The sequence below is a fragment of the Populus nigra genome, chromosome 1 (assembly GCF_951802175.1).
Source record: "Populus nigra chromosome 1, ddPopNigr1.1, whole genome shotgun sequence".
In the NCBI taxonomy this organism is placed as follows: domain Eukaryota; kingdom Viridiplantae; phylum Streptophyta; class Magnoliopsida; order Malpighiales; family Salicaceae; genus Populus; species Populus nigra.
The window spans coordinates 27,138,336-27,157,470 of record NC_084852.1 but is presented as its reverse complement, the minus strand read 5'-3'; the positions used below and the strand labels follow the sequence as shown (position 1 = coordinate 27,157,470).

The window sequence follows — 19,135 nt, the reverse complement described above, 5'->3', positions numbered from 1 at the left end:
AGCTTTCCAAGCACGTAGATATGCCACCATGGGATGACTAGATAATAGGTAGATATAGCTAAGAACAAGAACAAATCCAAAGAGCAACAAAAATTAATGGAACATTTCCCTGCTTGTAGTCACCTGAATTAATGTTTGCAATAATTAAATCCTTGCTTAGAGGTGTCTAGATTCACCTTCTTCTCACAAATCGCATTTAAATCATGAGATTAGAGGAATAAATTTGTAAATTTAAAAAAAGTATCATTCACAGTAAATTAAAGCGGATGACATTTATTCTCTGCCTTAACTTTCTTGATTTCAAGAATAATTAAAAAACATGTGATAATCTCGTTCAGTTCAATTCATTGGTTTGAGCGGGTGTTTAAACACGTGGTTGTATCTGTCTGTATTTTTAAAAAAAGTAAATTTTTTTGTTAAAAATAAATTTTTTTTTATATATTTTGGATTGTTTTGATACGCTAATTTTAAAAATAATTTTTAAAAAATAAAAAAAATTATTTTAATATATTTCGACACAAAAAGCATTTTAAAAAACAACCACAATCATATTCTTAAACAGATTATCATTATATTTAAACTAGAAACAGGTAAGATTTAATATGATTTGGTTAAAATTATTTAAATAGCCCATTGTTTATTTTTATTTTATTTTATTGCACGGAGTTGGAATTTTTTTTTTTTAGTAAAGCATATGAATTTTTTTTTATTTTATGTTTAAACAATGAGTTTATATATTTAAAATCAGAATTAAATAAAGGAAAATCCAGCTGTAAGTACATGTATAGTATCTAGAATCTGGTACTTGCGAAGCCAAAATTTGTAAAAGAGTGAAAATGCAGACAAATCGACAGAATCTCAGCCGACGTTCGTAAGAATAAAGACACGTGTAGCGCACTCCCGTTGAACAAGAAAGCAAACTGCAAAAGCATCTCCTCAAGCAAATACATTACACACAACGTGTTAAATATGCGCTTGCCGAAAGTTAACGTTAATCCTATAAACAATCAAACAAACAATTTAACCCCTCCCTCTCCCTCTCCCTCTTCAAATTTCCAGACATAAAAGCCGGCGGCAAGGCTAGAAGTAAGAACACAAATCCATCAGACAAATAGTAATAATCGACGATGAGTAGCCATCTCTCCTCTTGGTCTCGGCTAGAAGACAAGCAATTCGAGCAGGCCCTTGTTTTGTTCCCTGAGGAAACGCCAAGACGGTGGGAAAAGATTTCAAGCTATGTTCCTGGAAAGAGTTGGCGTGAAGTAAGGAAACATTACGAGGATTTGGTTCACGATGTCTTGGAGATTGACTCTGGACGAGTTGAGGTGCCGGTTTATGATCAGGATGAGTTGTGGGGCGACTCGACTACGAGTTTGGGTGGTGCTGCTGCTGAGTCTAGATCAGGAAAGGAGAGAGAGCATACAGAGAGGAGGAAAGGAACTCCTTGGACAGAAGAAGAGCACAGGTAATAATTAGCCATGTTGATTCCTTACTTTTCTTGCAATTGGAAAAAAACTAGTACGGTAATTGTTATTGAAACTAGATGCTCCGTCGAAAAACTATTCAATCCCATGGTAATTAATTAATTGATTTTGTGCTGATGTTTATGGTTTTGGGCAGGCTGTTCTTGATTGGACTGCAAAAATATGGGAAGGGAGATTGGAGGAGTATTTCAAGAAATGCAGTTGTGTCAAGAACACCTACACAGGTGGCCAGTCATGCCCAGAAGTATTTTCTTCGTCTAAACTCAGTGAAGAAGGAAAAGAAAAGGTCTAGCATACATGACATTACTGCAACTAATGCGACCCATTCAATGGCACAAACCAATCATGATCCAATTTGGAATTTTGAGCTGATGGACCAATCGGTGGATGAACCACTGAGCCGCCCAGCAAACTTTTTCCATGATCAAGGAAACCCAACAGCCTATCAAGGGTTCGGATTTCCCATGTGATTGAAGAACGGGAGTTGGATATCTTGTAAACTTTACTTTGTAGTCTAAACTGAAGCAACCAGCTAGCAAGGTCCAGTAGGGACTAGAGATATGAAAAAAGAAATTATGGATATTTATTTAGTTTGTGAAACGAGTATAGAACCCGCGTACGTGTCTGTTAGTACCTCTTACGCCAGCATTTTTTTTTGGGTGCAAAAATAATAATGTTCATATAATACTAGTGTTTTTAAATAAGTAAAAAATATTTAAAATTTGGATAATTGAAAGAGACTGTGTTTACTATAAGAGCAGCCACTAAAAAATCAAACAAAATAAAATATTATTAAGCTAGCATTTTATACTTATATTTAATTAATTAATTTAATTTGAAAGATAAAATTTCTTTTAAAAAAAATAAATTTCACAAAGATTGAAAAAAAAAACTGAGGTGAACGTGTTACTTTCAAAACAAAAAAAATCTCATAAAAAGCTAAAAAAAAAAAATCAATGTTGGAGGATGATACTGAAAAAATCAAGCGTGAAAAAAGAAAAAATAATAAAATATATCCAAGTGAACCTTTTAAACCCGAGATGATCTCTCAAACTCGCAATTCATTAAATTCAACATCTAAATTTAACCAATAAACTCAATGTTATGTCAGTTTAATGTTGAAGGATAAAATTAATTAATTCAATTTAAGAAAATTCTTTTAATAAAGCTAAATTTAACGAAGACTGAAAAAACTCAAGGTAACCTTTGTTATTCTCAAAACAACTAAAAAATCCCATAAAAACGAAAAATAATACATGAGGATGAACCAAAAAAAAAGAGTTTAAAAAAAAAGAAAAACAAGAAAGCTTAGGTGAACCTCTGAAACCCGAGTTAATCTCTCAAACCCACAATCCATTAAATTCTATAGCCAAGCTCAACCAAGAAGCTCAACACTCGACCAATTTAATGTTGAAGAATGAAATCGATGAATTTAATTAAAATACAAAAAACTCCTTTTAAAAAAACTAAATTTAAAAAAGACAAAAAAAAAACCTTGAGGTAACTTTTGTTGTTTTTAAACAACTAAAAAATCAAATAGATAGCAAAAAAAAATGTTGGATTATAAAATTGAAAAAAACATGAGATTAAAAAAAACACAAGTAAACTTAGGTGAACCTCCTAAACTCGAGTTAATCTCTAAAACCTGTAATTCATTAAATTCTAATCTCAGGCTCAATTAAAAAACTCAAGACCCGACCAATTTAATATTAAAAGATGAACAAAAAATCAATTTAAAAAAATCTCAAAATAAAAAAACAATAATAAAAAAATCATGATCAAATTTCATAGGAAAACAAACTCGAGGATGAAACTAAAAATGATATTAGATAACAATAAATATCAATTAAAAGAATGATGACAAAATCTTACAGGTTGAAAAAATCCATTGGGGATGAAATTGAAAAATGATTCTAATTTTATAAATTATTTCAAATAAAAAAAATAGTAATAAAAAAAATTGAATGGCAGCTTTGAAAATTTAGAGGGCTAGCATGAAAACTGAGTAGAAGAGAGGGAGAAAAAGAAAAAGAAAAGGTTGTTTGCACCAAATTAGAGATATGTAAACCATACACGCCACCCAAAAATAAAGGAGTTACTGGACAGAAGCAGCTGTCCAAAACTTGTTACAACTATTCATGCACTCCTTATCTTTTTTAATTCTTTTTCATAAAATGACTTTATTGCCTCTAAAAAGACTCAAGAATTACAAAATAACCAAACTAAATGGACTTAAATTCCCCTAAACCTAGGTATAAGTTTTTTCTTTAATTTCAAGAGCAATGAAGTAATTTAACTATGCTATAACTAATTAAAAGACTAAACATCCTAGTGCTAGTTTTTTTTTTAGCCAAAATTAAATTAGTAATTACATTTTATTTGAAAAATATAGAAAAAAACTGGTTTGACTCAATTAATTCGGTAATGATTAATGGATCTCATGAAATTGACAATAATATCCCCTACTGGCTAGGACATGAATGTTTGGAATTGAGGGCAAAATGATAAAAGTAAAAAAAATGTTTCAATCTACATAGAACAATGTATCACTAATGTCTCTAGACATTTTTTTTAACTTTGGTTGATATTTCAACATAAAATAAATAAATATAGAAGTTATAAATTTGTATTTTATTGAAGAAATAGACATAAAAATATATAATAAATTTATCTATGTAATAGTTTGAGAGTAAACCTTTATAATTCTAAAACAGAAGTATAAAAAGAAAAGTCTTATCTATCTTCATTATTCTCATGTGTTTTATTTCGAGACATTAATCAAATATTATCTTAAAACAATTTAAATCATAATGTTAGTTTAGCTTCATTGCTATTTTTAAAATTCAAGCTCTAAATGGTCCGAGAAAAAACTCACAAGTTACATTCTGATTTTTCTAGATGAAAATAATTCATGGGACTTCACGTTTCTTACAACTTAATTACAATTTCAACAGAAGCACAGGAGGTGATCTTCACACCATGGAACCCCAAGAAAAACACCAAAGCAGGAGTTTGTGTAAGGAGTTTGGCCAATGTTTTTGGGTTGTTACCCCCATGAGCTTGTATGTATGATTGTAACTTTTTTTTGGGGCCTTTGACTCCTGAATATACCGAAAGAAGAAAAGGAAAAAAAATAACAGGAGGGAATCCTACTTTGAAATTATTATTATTATATTAAAGCATTTTATTATAGGAATTAACAATGAAATTCCAAGGCTTTTTTCATTTGGTCATTGAATTTTTTTAATTTTATTTTAATTTCATCATTTAACATTAAATTTATTAGATATTGAACTTCATAATTTATTTTGATTTGATTTTTATGAAGTTATCTTAGTCTTTGTTGTCCTATAAGCTTGTATGTATAATTGTAACTTTTTTGGTTTTGGGCTTTTGACTTCTGAATTTATCGAAAGAAGAAAAGGAAAAAAAATAACGAGAGGGAATCCTACTTCAAAATTATTACTATTATTATTTAAAATATATTAAAGCATTTTAGTATAGGAATTAACAATGAAATCCCAAGGCTTTTTTCATTTGTTCATTGAATTTTTTAAATTTTATTTTAATTTCATCATTCAACATTAGATTTACTAAATATTGAACTTCATAATTTATTTTTATTTGATTTTTATGAAGTTATCTTGGTCTCATAACCAGAGTCGCGAGATTTATGAGTTAACTGTGTTAATTTGAGTCATTTTTTTAATTAATTTTTTTTCTGAACTTCATACTTCAACATTGAGTTGATCATGAATTGTGATTCATAATTGTTTTTTAATCTATTTTTTATAGGATTATCATGGTTTCATGACTCGAGTCGCTAGTTTTACAGATTAACCAGGTTGACTCGGTTTTTTTTGTCCTTTGTTATTTGATTTTTTTTCAATTTCATCATTTAACATTGAATTAATTGAGAATTGGAATTTATAATTTTTTTATTTGCTTTTTATAAAGTTATCTCAGTCTTATCACTCAGGTTTGACAAGTTAATCTGAGTTGACTCAGGTTATTTATTTTTTAATTTAATCCTTCTACAATAGGTTGATTAAGAACTGGACTTCATATATAAATATATATTGCTATCTATGAGTTATCATGGTCCTATGACTTGAATCACTTGACTTGGGTTTGTTTCCTCTTTTTTTGTTGAATGTTTTTCAATTTCATACTTTAATATTGGGTTAATTGAAAATTAAGATTCATAACTTGTTTCAGTTTGTGTTTTATGAGGTTATTCTGGTCTTATGACCTGGTCGATGGATTAGTTAGTTAACTTTGGTAGTTTTTTATGTCCTTTTTTAATTTATTTTTTTTATTTTAGCCTTCAACATTGAGTTGATTAGGAATTGAGTTTTATAATTTGTTTTTATTTACTTTTTATAGGATTACCCAGGTTTGACAAGTTAACCCGGGTTGACTCGACTTAATTTTTTTAGTTGAATTTTATTTTTTATTTTATCATTCAATGCTGAGTTGATTGAAAATTAGGTATAATATTTTTTTATTTGTTTTCTATAGGGTTATTATGGTCTCATAATCTGGGAAGTGGATTTGACAAGTTAACCTGGTTGGATCCAAATAAATTTAATATATTGTCGTTTCAATATTTTCTTAATTTTTTTATAGTCAAATTATATTTTTATCACTCATCTAATTATTTTTAAATCTATCAAGTTACATTAAATTCTCATATAGTTTTTTTTCTGATAAAAATACTTTAACGCACCTAGATAATATTTTGCATCAAAAAATCCGTAACATAGTGCGGGTAATAATATAGTAATTGTCTATTATAACTCGTGATCAACCCACGTTTTCTTATTTATGATTTTCAATCTATCTATTTATATATAAAAAACGATTTATATTATATTTTTTACTCCACCTGGCTTTTTATTAGTTATAGTCATGAAATAAAACAAAACAAACTGTATTAGTTTAATTAAATACTAATTTATCATCTATTTAGTAAGCAAGTTCTTTTAATTAGTACTTCTTTCTGCTTTTTTCTTAATTAATCTCTTCATAAAGACAAGATATTAAATTACCTATTTCTTCATCCTAAAATAAAATACCTCTTTCCATATTTTGAAAATAAATTTTTGTCTCGTCCCTTTCCAAAGCCATTCATAACATTTTATTTCTTTTAACAACAAAAGGTGGCTCAATAACAAATAATAAGGCTTAGGATTTTATATTCATAAGCTCTTAGATTCCACATTAAAAATCTTGGTTAAAATTTAAAGTCAGGAGCAAGTTAAGTCTAAGTAGTAGCTAGGGGTGAACAAAAAAACTGAGAAACCGAGAAAACAAAAACCAAAAAAACCAAACAAAAAAAAACCGATTAAACCAATTATCTTTTTTGTAAAAAGTTTTGGTTCGGTTCGGTTTGGTTTCGGTTTCCGAAACCTAAAATCGGCAAAACCCCAACCGAATCGAACCGGTTTGGTTTAAGAGGTACTATAAATACAAATAAAAAAACGTGTTCTAAAATGTAATTAACCCTAGACCTAGACATTCTCACTCCAGCGACTCCTTGCAGCCACTCCCTCATCCTCACTGCCGCACCTCATACAATTCACACTTTCACTCACTCTGCAACAAAACCAAGTTAATCCGTCTTCAATTCTTCATCCATATCCCTCTCTGACTCTCCCACATCATCTTCATCTTCAAAACTAACAACTTAGCCAGTCAGCCACGAGTCACATGACACACACCACACCGGCACACCAAACCTCCAGAGTGCAAATCTAGCAAACCGGTCCCTCCCTCTTTCACACTCGACCTTGAATCGTGTCCCAACTCACACCAGGTATGATTTTTTTTTTGTCAATTTTTGTTTTTATTTTTTTTAACATATGCTTTGTGATTCTATGTATTTGTTGGTTGATTTTTTTTTAAACACCAGAGTCCAAATCAAGCAAACCAGTCCCTCCCTCTTTCACACCGGACCTTGAATTGTGTCCCAACTGACACCAGGTATGATTTCTTTTTTCTGTCAATCTCTATTTTTATTTTTTTTAACATATACTTTGTGATTCTGTGTATTTGTTGGTTGATTTTTTTTAACACCAGAGTTTGAGCATTCTATGTATTTTGCTTGATTTTTTTTTTTTGCATTAATAAATCTGTTGTTCTATGTAGTGTGTCTTCTGTGATTAGTGTATGGATGATTTTTATTTGTGCATTTTGTGTATTCTGTATGATTCTGTTTCTGTGTGTTCTATGTAGTGTATAATGTGTATTCTGGGTAAAGCCCTGCATTGCCATTCATTCATTTCTGTGTAATATGATTGTGTGTCCTATATTTAGTCATTAATTTCATTAATTCTGTCACTAATAACGTGTGATGTGATTGTTTCTAAAACTTCTAAAATTAATAACAAAAAATGGTGTTGGCAGTCTAATTTCTAAAACTTTTGTTCCATATCAAATGCCTGATGTAAGTAGCTGCTACATGGGCAATCCTCACTGTTAACACTTGGAAAACACAAAAACAAGAATTAAATCTTTGAAAGCTTGGTGTTAGTCTGAGGTGGAATGTTTATTTTTTTTAGTATTGATGAACAATTAGAGTTGCTAGTTTGATTAGTCTCATGTATGACTAAATATTGTCTAATTGATACTCCATTTTAAACAAGAAACTTGTGCAGCCTGGGTCACCTATCCTGGAGAAGCTAGTTTTGGTGCCTATGGATGTTTAGAAATTAGAAATTATGTTTTTCTTTTCTTATTGATTTGAAAATATATACTCTTCAAATTTGAGGATATATGTTGACTGTGTCTTGTTGTTTCATTGTTTTTGTGATTTTCATGACTGTTTATTTGTGTTATTGCAATCTCTTGTTGTTTGAATCACTTCCCTTTCTCCTACTCCTGGAATTATAGTGAAGTTCTTGGGATTTAGATGTTTACTCTTGGCATTTAGAGAGAAGTAAAAATGCTGTCACAAAACTTGATAGTGCATGTGCTTTAGTTCAGGTGTTATAAGGTGGGTGGGAAGAAGTTTAAACCTTACTAATCAAGATGGAAACAAGGTTTGAATTTACATCAATAGATATTGTACTTGTTACTGATACAACTATTTGTACAATGCTAGATGGATAGTTTTGCTGACATCTATTGCTGTTATTGTTAGCTATGAGAAATTTATGAGTTTCTGTCATGTTGCTTCACAAGCACCTCAGGAACCTCCAATTATAACTCATGGTGGTCCTCTAGTCTGTCTTTTATCTAGTGGACTGATCTGTGTCTTTTTATGTACATACCAGGCATGTGATATGGAACAAAAGTTTTAGAAATTAGATTGTGTGTCCTATATTTACTTATTTATCATTAATTTCATTGTTTCTGTGTAATGTTTTGGCTGATATTACTTTCCATTTTGTTTTTTGTTTTTGCCTGACATTTAAGTTTTTATTAGTTTGATAGTTTCTTTGAATTTATCAATGTTCAAGAAGCTCGATAAATGATCTTGAAACCTACAAAAACCTTGAGTCAGGTAAAAGTTTTTAGAAACTTGCACCTTTTATTTTATAATTTATTAATTAAATTGTTTGCAATCATCTAACATGTCTAATTTCTTATTTTGTAGAATTTGGTGGAAAGTTATATGTAGCATCATATGATAATTAGTTTAGAAGTTACTTTAATGGTAAAATACTACCTTTTATTTTTACATATTCTAATTTATTTTATCATGTTATAATTTTATATCTTGATTTTCAGGTTTTGATGTCAATGGTATTATGGAATCAAAGTGCAATGTTCTTGTCATCTTGATGTGCTTTTTTATTGGGATAATGTGCACAATGAAGATTTATATTTTTTGCATGAAGTGTTTTATTTTTTATGGCATTGTTATTTGTTGTTTCTTTTTAAGCCATTTTGAAGGCAATGCTTTGTAATTTTAATTTTAATTTGGTATGTGTGTTATTTAAACTTTGATGCAGGAGAGAAGTCCAAAACACAAATATTAGAAAGACTTGCAACATATTAAACACAATATTAGCAGTAATAATTTAATATAAATGAATATTTAGTGACAAAATATTAAATATATTATAGAATTTTGTAACAAACTTAGATAATTTTTACATTAATTAGAAAGCCCATCAGAAAACCCATTAGAAAGCCCAAAAAGCCTAGAAAAACCTAAAAAAACAATAATACAAGTTTTCTGGTTTTTCTATTAAAAAACCGAACCGAATCGAACTGAAACCGGTCAGTTTGAACCAGATCTAGTTTGGTTCCAGTTTGAATTTTTTAGTTTTTCAAATTTTGATTTTGGTTAGTTTTTTAGATAAAAACCGAACCGAACCGAATTTGTTCACCCCTAGTAATAGCATAGATCCTCTATGCATTATCCGTGCACACATGAGATCATAGTTTTCAAACTTGGTTTAAGATATAATTTTTTAAAAAAATATGAGTCATCAACTCATGAATTAGGAAGCTAACTTATTTGTTTTCTTCATTAAATATATAGAGTTGATTGGATCGGGTTTAGTTAGGATAATAAGATCACAAGTAAATCAAGTTTGGCTGAGCTTGATCTTTCATGGTTTAAATTAAAACCCAAACCGAGTCAGGCTTAGGATCATAAGTTTCTTGAATCACCTTGCCAAGTCGAGTGTAATTACCTACTCTATTAAAACAAAAGGATTTTTTGTGGAGCTTCATTGCTACTCCTTTTTTTTTAATTTTATCCATAATTTTTTTAACAATTATTTAAGTTATCTTTGAACTAATTAAGTTGACTAGATCATACTAGGTAACTTATAAGCGATTTAATTTAAATCAAAGCTAGAAAAAAGGTTGGAGCGAAAGAGATTTTTTTTTATCAGTTTCATCTTTAGACTTTTTTTACCAATCAACTAAGTCGATTAGGTCATGTTAGGATAATTTTTACATGATTTAATTTTAAATCCGAGCTAGGTACGAATTTGAGTTGAAAAGTTTTTTCTGTCAATTTTATTTTTTTCTCAATCTCATCCTCAGACTTTGTTTTACTAATTAGTCGAGTTGTTTTTTAGATCAACCAAGTTTGCTACTTTTATTAGAAGAACTTTTATATAGTTTAATTTTAAATCTAGATTTGGTAAAAAATTGGATCGAGAGGTTTCAAGGTTAACCTGTTAGGTTAAGTTTAATAATAACACCAAATAATTCTCTATTATTTAGATTTTTTTTGTTACATCGAAACAAATTTTTAATAATTAAGAAGGGAAAATCATTGTTCCTTTCCTCACAAAGAATTATTTATTGACACAATATCTTTTTTTATTATTTTTTTCAATTCCATCCATTAATATTATATTTATTGGGGATCAAGCTTCATAATTTATTTCAGTTTTTTTATGAGGTTATCTCAGTCTGATTACCTGGGTCACAACTTTTGCAGATTAATTCGATTGACTTGGGTTTTTTTATCTTTTTTTGTTAATGATTTTATCTTCACTTAAAATTTATCATTCACCATCTGGGTTGATTGAGAGTTAAGCTTCATAATTTATTTTGATTTATTTTTTATGAGGTTATTATAGTCTAATGACCCAGGTCAAGGGTTTGTTGGGTTAAACGGGGTTGACTTTAGTTTTTTTTTTGTTCTTTTTTAATTGATTTTTTTTTCAATTTCATCATTTAATGTGGATTGATTGGTAATTGAGTTTCATAATTTGTTTTAATTTGTTTTTTATTTGGTTATTCTAGTCTCATGAACAAGGTTTGACATGTTGATTCAAGTTTTTTTTGTCCTTTTTTAATTATTTTTTTTTATTTCATTCATCAACATTGGGTTAATTGAGAATCGAGCTTCAATGTATTTTTTTTATTTACTTTTCATGAGGTTATCATGGTCTTATGACCCGAGTTATGAATTTTACGTGCTAACTTGAGTTAACCCATATTAATCTAATATATTATTGTCTCAATATTAAAAAAATAATGTCATCATGAAACTGTTTTTAGTCAAACTATTTTTTTTCTAGTTATTTAGGTTGTTTTTAGACTTTTCAAGTTGATGAGATCATCAATCTTTATATAATTTAAATATATTTTTTTATAAAAACACATTAACAAATGCTTGGATGTGTTTTTTAACTTTTAAAAAATATTGATCAAACGTGGAAGGTGACAAGGGTAAATAGGTAGTGTATGATATTGTTGTAGCGGTTGTTTTTTAAAATATTTTTTATTTAAAAATATATCAAAATAATATTTTATTTTATTTTTTAAAATTTATTTTTGACATCATTATATCAAAACAATTCAGAAACATAAAAAAATAATTCAAAGAAAAAATTTTCAACAATACGTGGTTGGATAACTAAAACAACCCAACCATGTACCGTTGAAATTTTTTTCTTTGAATTATTTTTTTATGTTTCTGAATCATTTTGATGTAATGATATCAGAAATAAATTTTCAACAGTACGTGGTTGAATCGCTAAAACATACAATAGCATAATCTACTTGGAGCCCGTTTATTTTTGCATTTTAAAAGTTTTTTTTAAAATAATTTTTTTATTTTTGACATCAACACATTAAAACAATTCAGAAATATAAAAAAATAATTTAAAGAAAAGTTTTTCAATAATACATGGTTGAATCACAAAAACAAACAATATCATAATATATTTAGAATCCGTTTATTTTTTAGTTTTAAAAGTGATTTTAAAAAAATTATTTTATTTTTTTAGTTCAAATTAATTTATTTTAATATTTTTAAATTATTTTAATATAATATAAGAATAAAAACTAAAAATCCTCACGGTATCAAACGCGCTATTAACTATCTATAAAAATCCCACCGGTCGAAGGACTTATTGTCCCCGCGTAGACTTACCGGTGGCCATAATCATATAGCTGGCCGGCTCCACCCTTTGATTTCCCAACTCCCTTTCAAAACCCCAAAAATATCACTAAATACTAAAAAAAAACTAATTTCTAAGCCACCACCGTCAAATTGAAAATACAGAGAGGGAGAGATAGAGATGGCGATCATTTATGCGGTAGTGGCGAGGGGAACGGTGGTGCTGTCTGAGTTCAGCGCGGTGACGGGAAACACAGGGGCGGTGGCGAGACGGATCCTGGAGAAACTTCCATCGGAAGCTGATTCAAGGCTTTGCTTCTCGCAAGATCGTTACATATTTCACATACTAAGATCCGATGGCCTCACTTTTCTCTGTATGGCAAACGACACCTTCGGCAGTACGTATCCATAGCTTTCCATTCTTCGCCACTTACTCTTATATTATGCTATATTTTATTTCAAATTTTTTTCCTTGCTGATTATATTGGTTTCAGTTACTGAATCGTGTGTTGGTTTGAATCGCCGGAAAATGAAATTATTTTACCTTTTTAATTCGACGTAAGGAGCATCCTCCGACCAGTCAACCAGAACTTAATTTTTCTTATCAGATTCATTAAGAGGAATTTGATAAATTCGACTTGGCGATGGCTCCAAGATCATACCTTTTAAACTACCAGGCCAACTCCTTGGGTTTGAAATTATTTTACCCGATTTTAGGACTTTTAGGACTTAATTGACAATGAGATATGTAAAGTTTTGGAAAGAGAGCAATCTTGATTTTATCTTCACACAGAAAATGATTTGCTTAGAAATTGTTGCTACTGTTGACCGAATTTACCTTTGATTAAAAAAAAAAAAGAAGAAGAAGAAGAAAAGAGTTTTTTGTTATGTTTGACATTTAATGACCGGCATGAGTTTATCTCCCTGTTTCTCAGTGGTCAATCTATGGCATTTAGCTGATTTGAAATGGTGAAATTGTGGTTTTCAGATGGCGACTGATACATAGTTATGTGTCACTTTGTTATTTACCTTTAGTTTTCTGTCTCTTGCTGGGTCACTGCGATTGAATAACTCTCTCTTGGTTATGATAGAGATTTTCTAGTTTTTTTCTTGTTGTCTTTATGGTATATTATAATGTCTTCAGGGAGGATTCCGTTTACGTACTTAGAGGACATTCACATGAGGTTCATGAAAAACTATGGACGGGTTGCCCACTATGCGCCAGCATATGCAATGAATGATGAATTCTCAAGGGTCCTGCATCAGCAAATGGAATTCTTCTCCAGCAATCCTAGTGCTGATACTCTCAGTCGCGTAAGAGGTGAAGTTGGCGAGGCAAGTATCTTCTGCTCTCATGCAAATTCAATATACTTTATTTTTCTTCTACATCTCTATGACCAAGGCACCATAGCAAAGAATTTGTTTTAATGAAATATTACAACAACTAGTATGACGTTCTATTGATCGCATCAAAGGAGAAAACGTCAAGCTCAACAATCCTCCAAGACAATGGCTTGAACCCAAAAGAGGGGGGAATGTAACCATTCCTAGCTCATTTGTTGAGCTTTATCTTCTCTTTTTCTCATATTCAGCAAGGCTGCATGATTGAGATGGCCTTTCTATACCACATCGCTGACTCTTCAAGTGCACAAAAAAAGATCACTTATTTCAGTTTGAACTCAAGCACCTTCTCATGTTATTTTCTAATGTTCCTAGTTCTATAATTGTTACAGGTCCTAATAAAGAATGTATTTTTAGGGGCGCTTGTTTGAAAGACTGGGTGTCAGTTAATAGCAGCACAACATTCAGTTTGTTTTTGCAATATAGTCCATATATCTATAAAACACTTAAATATCATGGAAACATAGATTTTTCTTAATATGCATCGTTTATCACAAGTCAATGTGTTTAAGCTATGCTAATTTTTGTGCCTTTGAGCACGTGATGCAGTTCAAAGGTTTTCAGCTCTCTAAAAAGAAATTCTAAGATTCGTAAGTAGAGTAAGAACCAAACCAAATATAGAAAAGCAAGAGTTTATCTTTTTCTGCCATCATCACAGGATGATCTACTTCATGGGATGATGCTAAACTTATCTCAATCCTGATAAATAACATAAGTGAACGTAAACAATCACATGCACATGATTGCTCATGAGATTCAGATAAAAAATTCTCTTTAACTGCTGCATTTTTTTTTATTCCTGAACTGTCTGCTTCATATTAACGTCCTATATCCCTGATTCATTTGGTAGTGCCTTTCAAATTATGAATTGTACTCTCTTTTCATATAATGTGCTAAGAAGTAGTAGTATAGAACTCAAAAAAATAAAATGAACAACCTTAATTGCTAACTCACTATAAACTAGGTTTCCTTATTTGCTCATGCATCACACAATATTTTGTTCCAGTTTATTGCAGCTTTTTAGTTCATCTAGGCGAGGTTCAAAATAATAATAATAACAGTAAAGAAGGTCATTTAGGGCTCCTGAAGTTCATGACTGTCATATGCTTCTGTGGCCTGTTGATGTTAGAATCTTTCTTTGTTAATTTTTTTTCTTGGGGATGGGTGGGAGGTAGTTGCGGTTTGGGATTTTATTTTTTCCCCTCATTGATATTGTGCTCACAAGTGCTGGAAAAGTGTGTGCAGATCCGTACAATTATGGTAGAAAACATCGAGAAAATACTTGAGAGAGGTGACCGAATTGAGCTTCTTGTTGACAAAACGGCAACAATGCAAGATGGTGCATTTCACTTCAAGAAACAGTCCAAGGGCCTTCGAAGAGCTCTCTGGATGAAGAATGCTAAGCTCTTGTAAGAGCCCTATGATTTCCCCTTTGAATTCTAATTTTCTAGTTTTTGTTCATTGATGCTAAAAGATTTTTCTTACTGCATTAAATTTCTAAATTTAGAAGTTGCTAGAGAAAACAGCAGTTTGAGGCCAGAAAATGTGAGAAGTCGAAAAAGGAAAAATTGGCTTATTTCCATCTCTAGATGCAAAAAGAATCCATATGCTCTTAGAGATTAAAAAAAAAAAAAAGGGACCTTTGGTTAAGGGGTATGCAAGATTTTAGAAACCCATGCAATATGCTCATTTAAGCATTTTCTCCCTCTGCATTGCCCATTATCCCACCCTTAGCTTGTTTAATGAGAAAGATACTGTCCCCACCCTTAGCTTGTTTAATGAGAAAGATACTGTCCCCACCCTTAGCTTGTTTAATACTGTCATTTAAATACTTTAAATCTAGATGATGATTGCCACTTGACTATAAGTTGACGTTTGATTACTGTCTTGGGACGTAAGAGATAGAGATAGCTGGGACATAGAAGACATGTGTGTCCTTTCTGTTTTTAAAAAATAGTATTCACTTCAAAATTATCCCAGACAGATCTATTTTTATGTCTCTAATTTTTCAACTACGTACGATTATGCCCCTTGTGTATTTGTCCCTCTTGTCTCAAGACACTAAGATAGTATTTTGTTACTGTCTTGCGACAAAAGCGACAAAGATAGTTGAGAGAGGAATATGTCGTTCCTGTTTTTTTAAAAGGACAAATTCACTCCAAAAAAAAAAACTATATCAAAAACGGATTTATTTTCATGTTTGTCTCTTCAACCAACCACATGCTTGTCCTTTCTGTTTCTAGACAATAAATTAAACACAACCTACTTTTGGATATATTTTTTCTGTGAACTATTATGCTAGAACTTGGCTGGTGGATGCAAAATAGGTTTAGTAACTATTTACATATCAATTGCAATAGATGGTTAGTTATCTAGTATATTTGCATATTCTCTTCGTAGTACATATTGAAAAGTTGGCATGATAAGCAATTGCCTTACCTATTTCTTGATTTTTTTACATGGAACGGGGCAATCAACAAAAAAACCCAAATCTTCAATCTATTCTTATTGCAATGTAGAAGTGGTTTAAATTGCAAGCAACTGACTGGTACATAAAGTGAGCGCAAAATTTATGTTTCCATGACAGGGCCCTGTTGACATGCGTGATTGTTTTGTTGCTGTACATAATAATTGCTGCTTGTTGTGGAGGCATCACTCTACCTTCATGCAGATCTTGAGTCTCTGCTTTATCGGTGCTGAATTTCTGCTGAGGTATGCTCAAAGATCTGCGACATCCATATATGCATATTTCATTCAAGGGGAGCTCCACTGGACTATGAAATTTTGACATGTATGTGGAATCTAAACCTTCCCCAAGTGCCAGAAATAGCACCATAGATTCCTACGCTGTTATTGCATGCGGTGTATGTGATATTTATTACAGAAAAGCCTCATTTCTTGTTTTTTGTTGTTACTGGTCATCTGTGAATACACTGCAAATTCCTTGATTCTTGCTATTGTGTAATATAGTGTTGAGTTTCAGATTCATTTTATGGAACATCAACTGTCATACACTATATGTGGTCTTCATCTATCAGTCTGTCTGTGTTAACTGTGTTTGCGACTTATTTTTCTTCCTCTTCCCATTTTCCATGCGCAAGCAGATGCTGCTTATGTTTAAATTCTTCTATTGGGCAAATTAGTTGTCTTGTTTTTTTAGTATTTTCTACCCCCTTTCGTCACCTGCTCCTGGTTAATGTGAGAAATTCGAGTTGGTGTTATGCATGCACGCAATTAGAACACTCGTTCTATTCAAGCACCGCACCCACCCTCTTGTCTAACCTGTCCCGGAGACTAGAGCAGGGCATTGAAGCTTTTGTTGTTGTTGTTATTTTTTCGTACCACTTAAATTTTGCCGTGTCTTGTGGTCCAACGAGCAGAAGTTGCAAAATTACTGGTAAGTACAATTAAGTTCATATGATAATATAATCATAAAATCATAGCCCAGTAGAAAAATAACAAGGATGATGATAAATAACAATATCACCTGTAAGTGCACAATTGGAGATTGTGGAATCCATAATTAATTTGGTCTAACAAGTCTGTCTGTGTGTGTTTTCAAAGAACAGTTAAGTTTCTGGAATTGTATGCTGGTAAGCAATGTATTATCTCTAACCTACATTGTGCTGGTGCATGGTTATTAAAACCACTGTTTTAAAACATGGTCCGGGTCCGGCCCGAGATTAGGATGAATTGGGGTTTTAACTAGGCCGGGTTTTATAAAAAAATAAAGGAAGAACATACATGGTTTTGACCCAATAAAACCTTTAACATGTGATTTAATCAATTTAGGAAAAAAAAACTTAGTCAAAATATAATAAAGAAACACAATTTTAATTTTTTTAAAAAAAATTAATTGCAACTCGAGATTTGTATTAGATTAATCTTCTTTAAGTTAGGTTTAAAAATTATAATTAAAATTTATTTTTAAATCATAAATTAATAAGATTTTATGATAGGACAAATTCTTGCAATAAAATAAAATTACTAGTCTTTACGAGTTAGGTCTATCATCGAAAATTTATAAGAAATGTGAGTAAATTTACTTTGATTATAAAATATTACTATTTTATATTAACACTAGTAGTTTTAACTGTTTAAAACTTTAAAATTAAAAGATTGAAATGAATTTAATAATAAATTTAACTTTACAAAACTATTATATATATCAAGTAAATTAATATATCTAAGAGATAAATTATATAACATATATATTATACTAATAATTTTGGTATTAGATTAAACTCATCGAAACATATATATTGAGTGTCCAAATTCAACTCCTAACAAATACGTATAAATCAATCACCTCAAGTATTTGGGTTTTTATTAGTAGTAAAAATAAGGGTATGCTAGTTAATTTAATATAAAATATGGAAGAAATTAAGTAAAAAAAAATATTGAATGTCCTGACATCTCAAATTCCACTTTTAAAATAGAATTACATTCTCAGCTTTTGTGAGGAATCTCAAGACATATGATATTTTTAGGGATTCAATATTTTTTTTATATATGCTAAGAGCAAAATCTCAAATTGCTTTTTTTCAGATAATCTTGAATGTCGTTGCACCAAAGGTATCATAGGGAAACTTTTCAATTCCATGAGTTTTTTTTTTATATAAAAAAACCATCAATGATACTTGTCATTTCCAGTACTTTTTAACTTTTTATGGCCTTACCCAACTCCGAGAAGGAAGAAGCCTACAATTTGTCAAATAGGCCGCTGCATGAAACATCAACCTTCAAGTTTTCCGGTCTATATTCACTAGATCACGGTTCATGCAATAAACAGAGACTGAGAGGCAGCATATTTGGAAGGCTACTGCTTTCCGTCTCTCTTTCTCTCGTGTTGTATATGGCTATTTGTCTGAGGTTATTTTCTCCAGCTCCTGCTGCTAAAATTTCTCTACCAAACCATAAACCTACTCCTTTATTCTCCTCACAAATCCAACATCATACCTTGGAGAAAATCCCACCACCGAATCCTAAGCAGCAAGTTTTGGAAGCTTTCTTGACTTGAAATCTGAACCGAAACCAGAGTTCTTGGATTTTGATTTCTCATGGTTTGATCCTGCTGATAGGTCTAGCTTTGATGTGATCGTTATTGGCACTGGCCCGGTTGGTCCATATCTCGCCGAACAAGTGTCCCGATATGGAGTTAAGGTATGTCTTGTGGACACCACTTTTCATTGTGGCCTGATAACCATGGAATTTGGGTTGATGAGTTTGAGAGCTCTGTGCTTGTAGATTGTTTGGACAAAACATGGCCTATGACTTGTCTCAATATTGATGATCACAAGACCAAGTATTTAGACCATCCTCGCGGCTGTGTTGGTAGGAAGGAATTGAAGGCCGAAGTATTTGGAGAATTGTGTCTTCCATAGAGTTGCATCAACTCTATGCTTCTTAGGTCATATCTCTATGTTTCTTA

The 19,135-nt window shown here is 31.0% G+C and overlaps 2 protein-coding genes and 2 long non-coding RNA genes across 4 annotated transcripts; all 4 read left to right on the top strand.

The window, feature by feature from the left end:
• The first annotated feature begins 919 nt into the window (after positions 1-919).
• On the top strand, positions 920-2,084 carry LOC133703264 (transcription factor SRM1-like). The gene is made up of 2 exons (XM_062127731.1): positions 920-1,465; positions 1,621-2,084. Exons 1-2 carry the CDS (start codon positions 1,128-1,130, stop codon positions 1,952-1,954), a joined length of 672 nt encoding a protein of 223 aa, XP_061983715.1. The 5' UTR covers positions 920-1,127; the 3' UTR covers positions 1,955-2,084.
• Positions 2,085-7,397: 5,313 nt separating this feature from the next.
• LOC133688918 (uncharacterized) lies at positions 7,398-9,463 on the top strand. Its single transcript, XR_009841223.1, has 3 exons — positions 7,398-7,469; positions 8,914-8,991; positions 9,085-9,463. It is a non-coding gene; the product is annotated as an uncharacterized LOC133688918 (long non-coding RNA).
• Positions 9,464-12,301: 2,838 nt separating this feature from the next.
• Positions 12,302-16,692, top strand: LOC133678307 (vesicle-associated membrane protein 714). The gene is made up of 4 exons (XM_062100597.1): positions 12,302-12,701; positions 13,448-13,638; positions 14,950-15,113; positions 16,292-16,692. The coding sequence occupies exons 1-4, from the start codon at positions 12,485-12,487 to the stop codon at positions 16,380-16,382; spliced, it is 663 nt and encodes a 220-aa protein (XP_061956581.1). The 5' UTR covers positions 12,302-12,484; the 3' UTR covers positions 16,383-16,692.
• Positions 16,693-17,927: 1,235 nt separating this feature from the next.
• Positions 17,928-19,055, top strand: LOC133682804 (uncharacterized). Its single transcript, XR_009836726.1, has 2 exons — positions 17,928-18,867; positions 18,952-19,055. It is a non-coding gene; the product is annotated as an uncharacterized LOC133682804 (long non-coding RNA).
• The last annotated feature ends 80 nt before the right edge of the window (positions 19,056-19,135 follow it).

Bases quoted from the DNA above. Each gene is read 5' to 3' on its own strand.
- LOC133703264 (XM_062127731.1), top strand. From the start codon at position 1,128: ATGAGTAGCCATCTCTCCTCTTGGTCTCGGCTAGAAGACAAGCAATTC. The intron at 1,466-1,620 runs GTAATAATTAGC...GGTTTTGGGCAG, and splicing joins TGGACAGAAGAAGAGCACAG to GCTGTTCTTGATTGGACTGC.
- LOC133678307 (XM_062100597.1), top strand. From the start codon at position 12,485: ATGGCGATCATTTATGCGGTAGTGGCGAGGGGAACGGTGGTGCTGTCT. The intron at 13,639-14,949 runs GCAAGTATCTTC...AAGTGTGTGCAG, and splicing joins TAAGAGGTGAAGTTGGCGAG to ATCCGTACAATTATGGTAGA. The intron at 15,114-16,291 runs GTAAGAGCCCTA...TTTCCATGACAG, and splicing joins ATGAAGAATGCTAAGCTCTT to GGCCCTGTTGACATGCGTGA.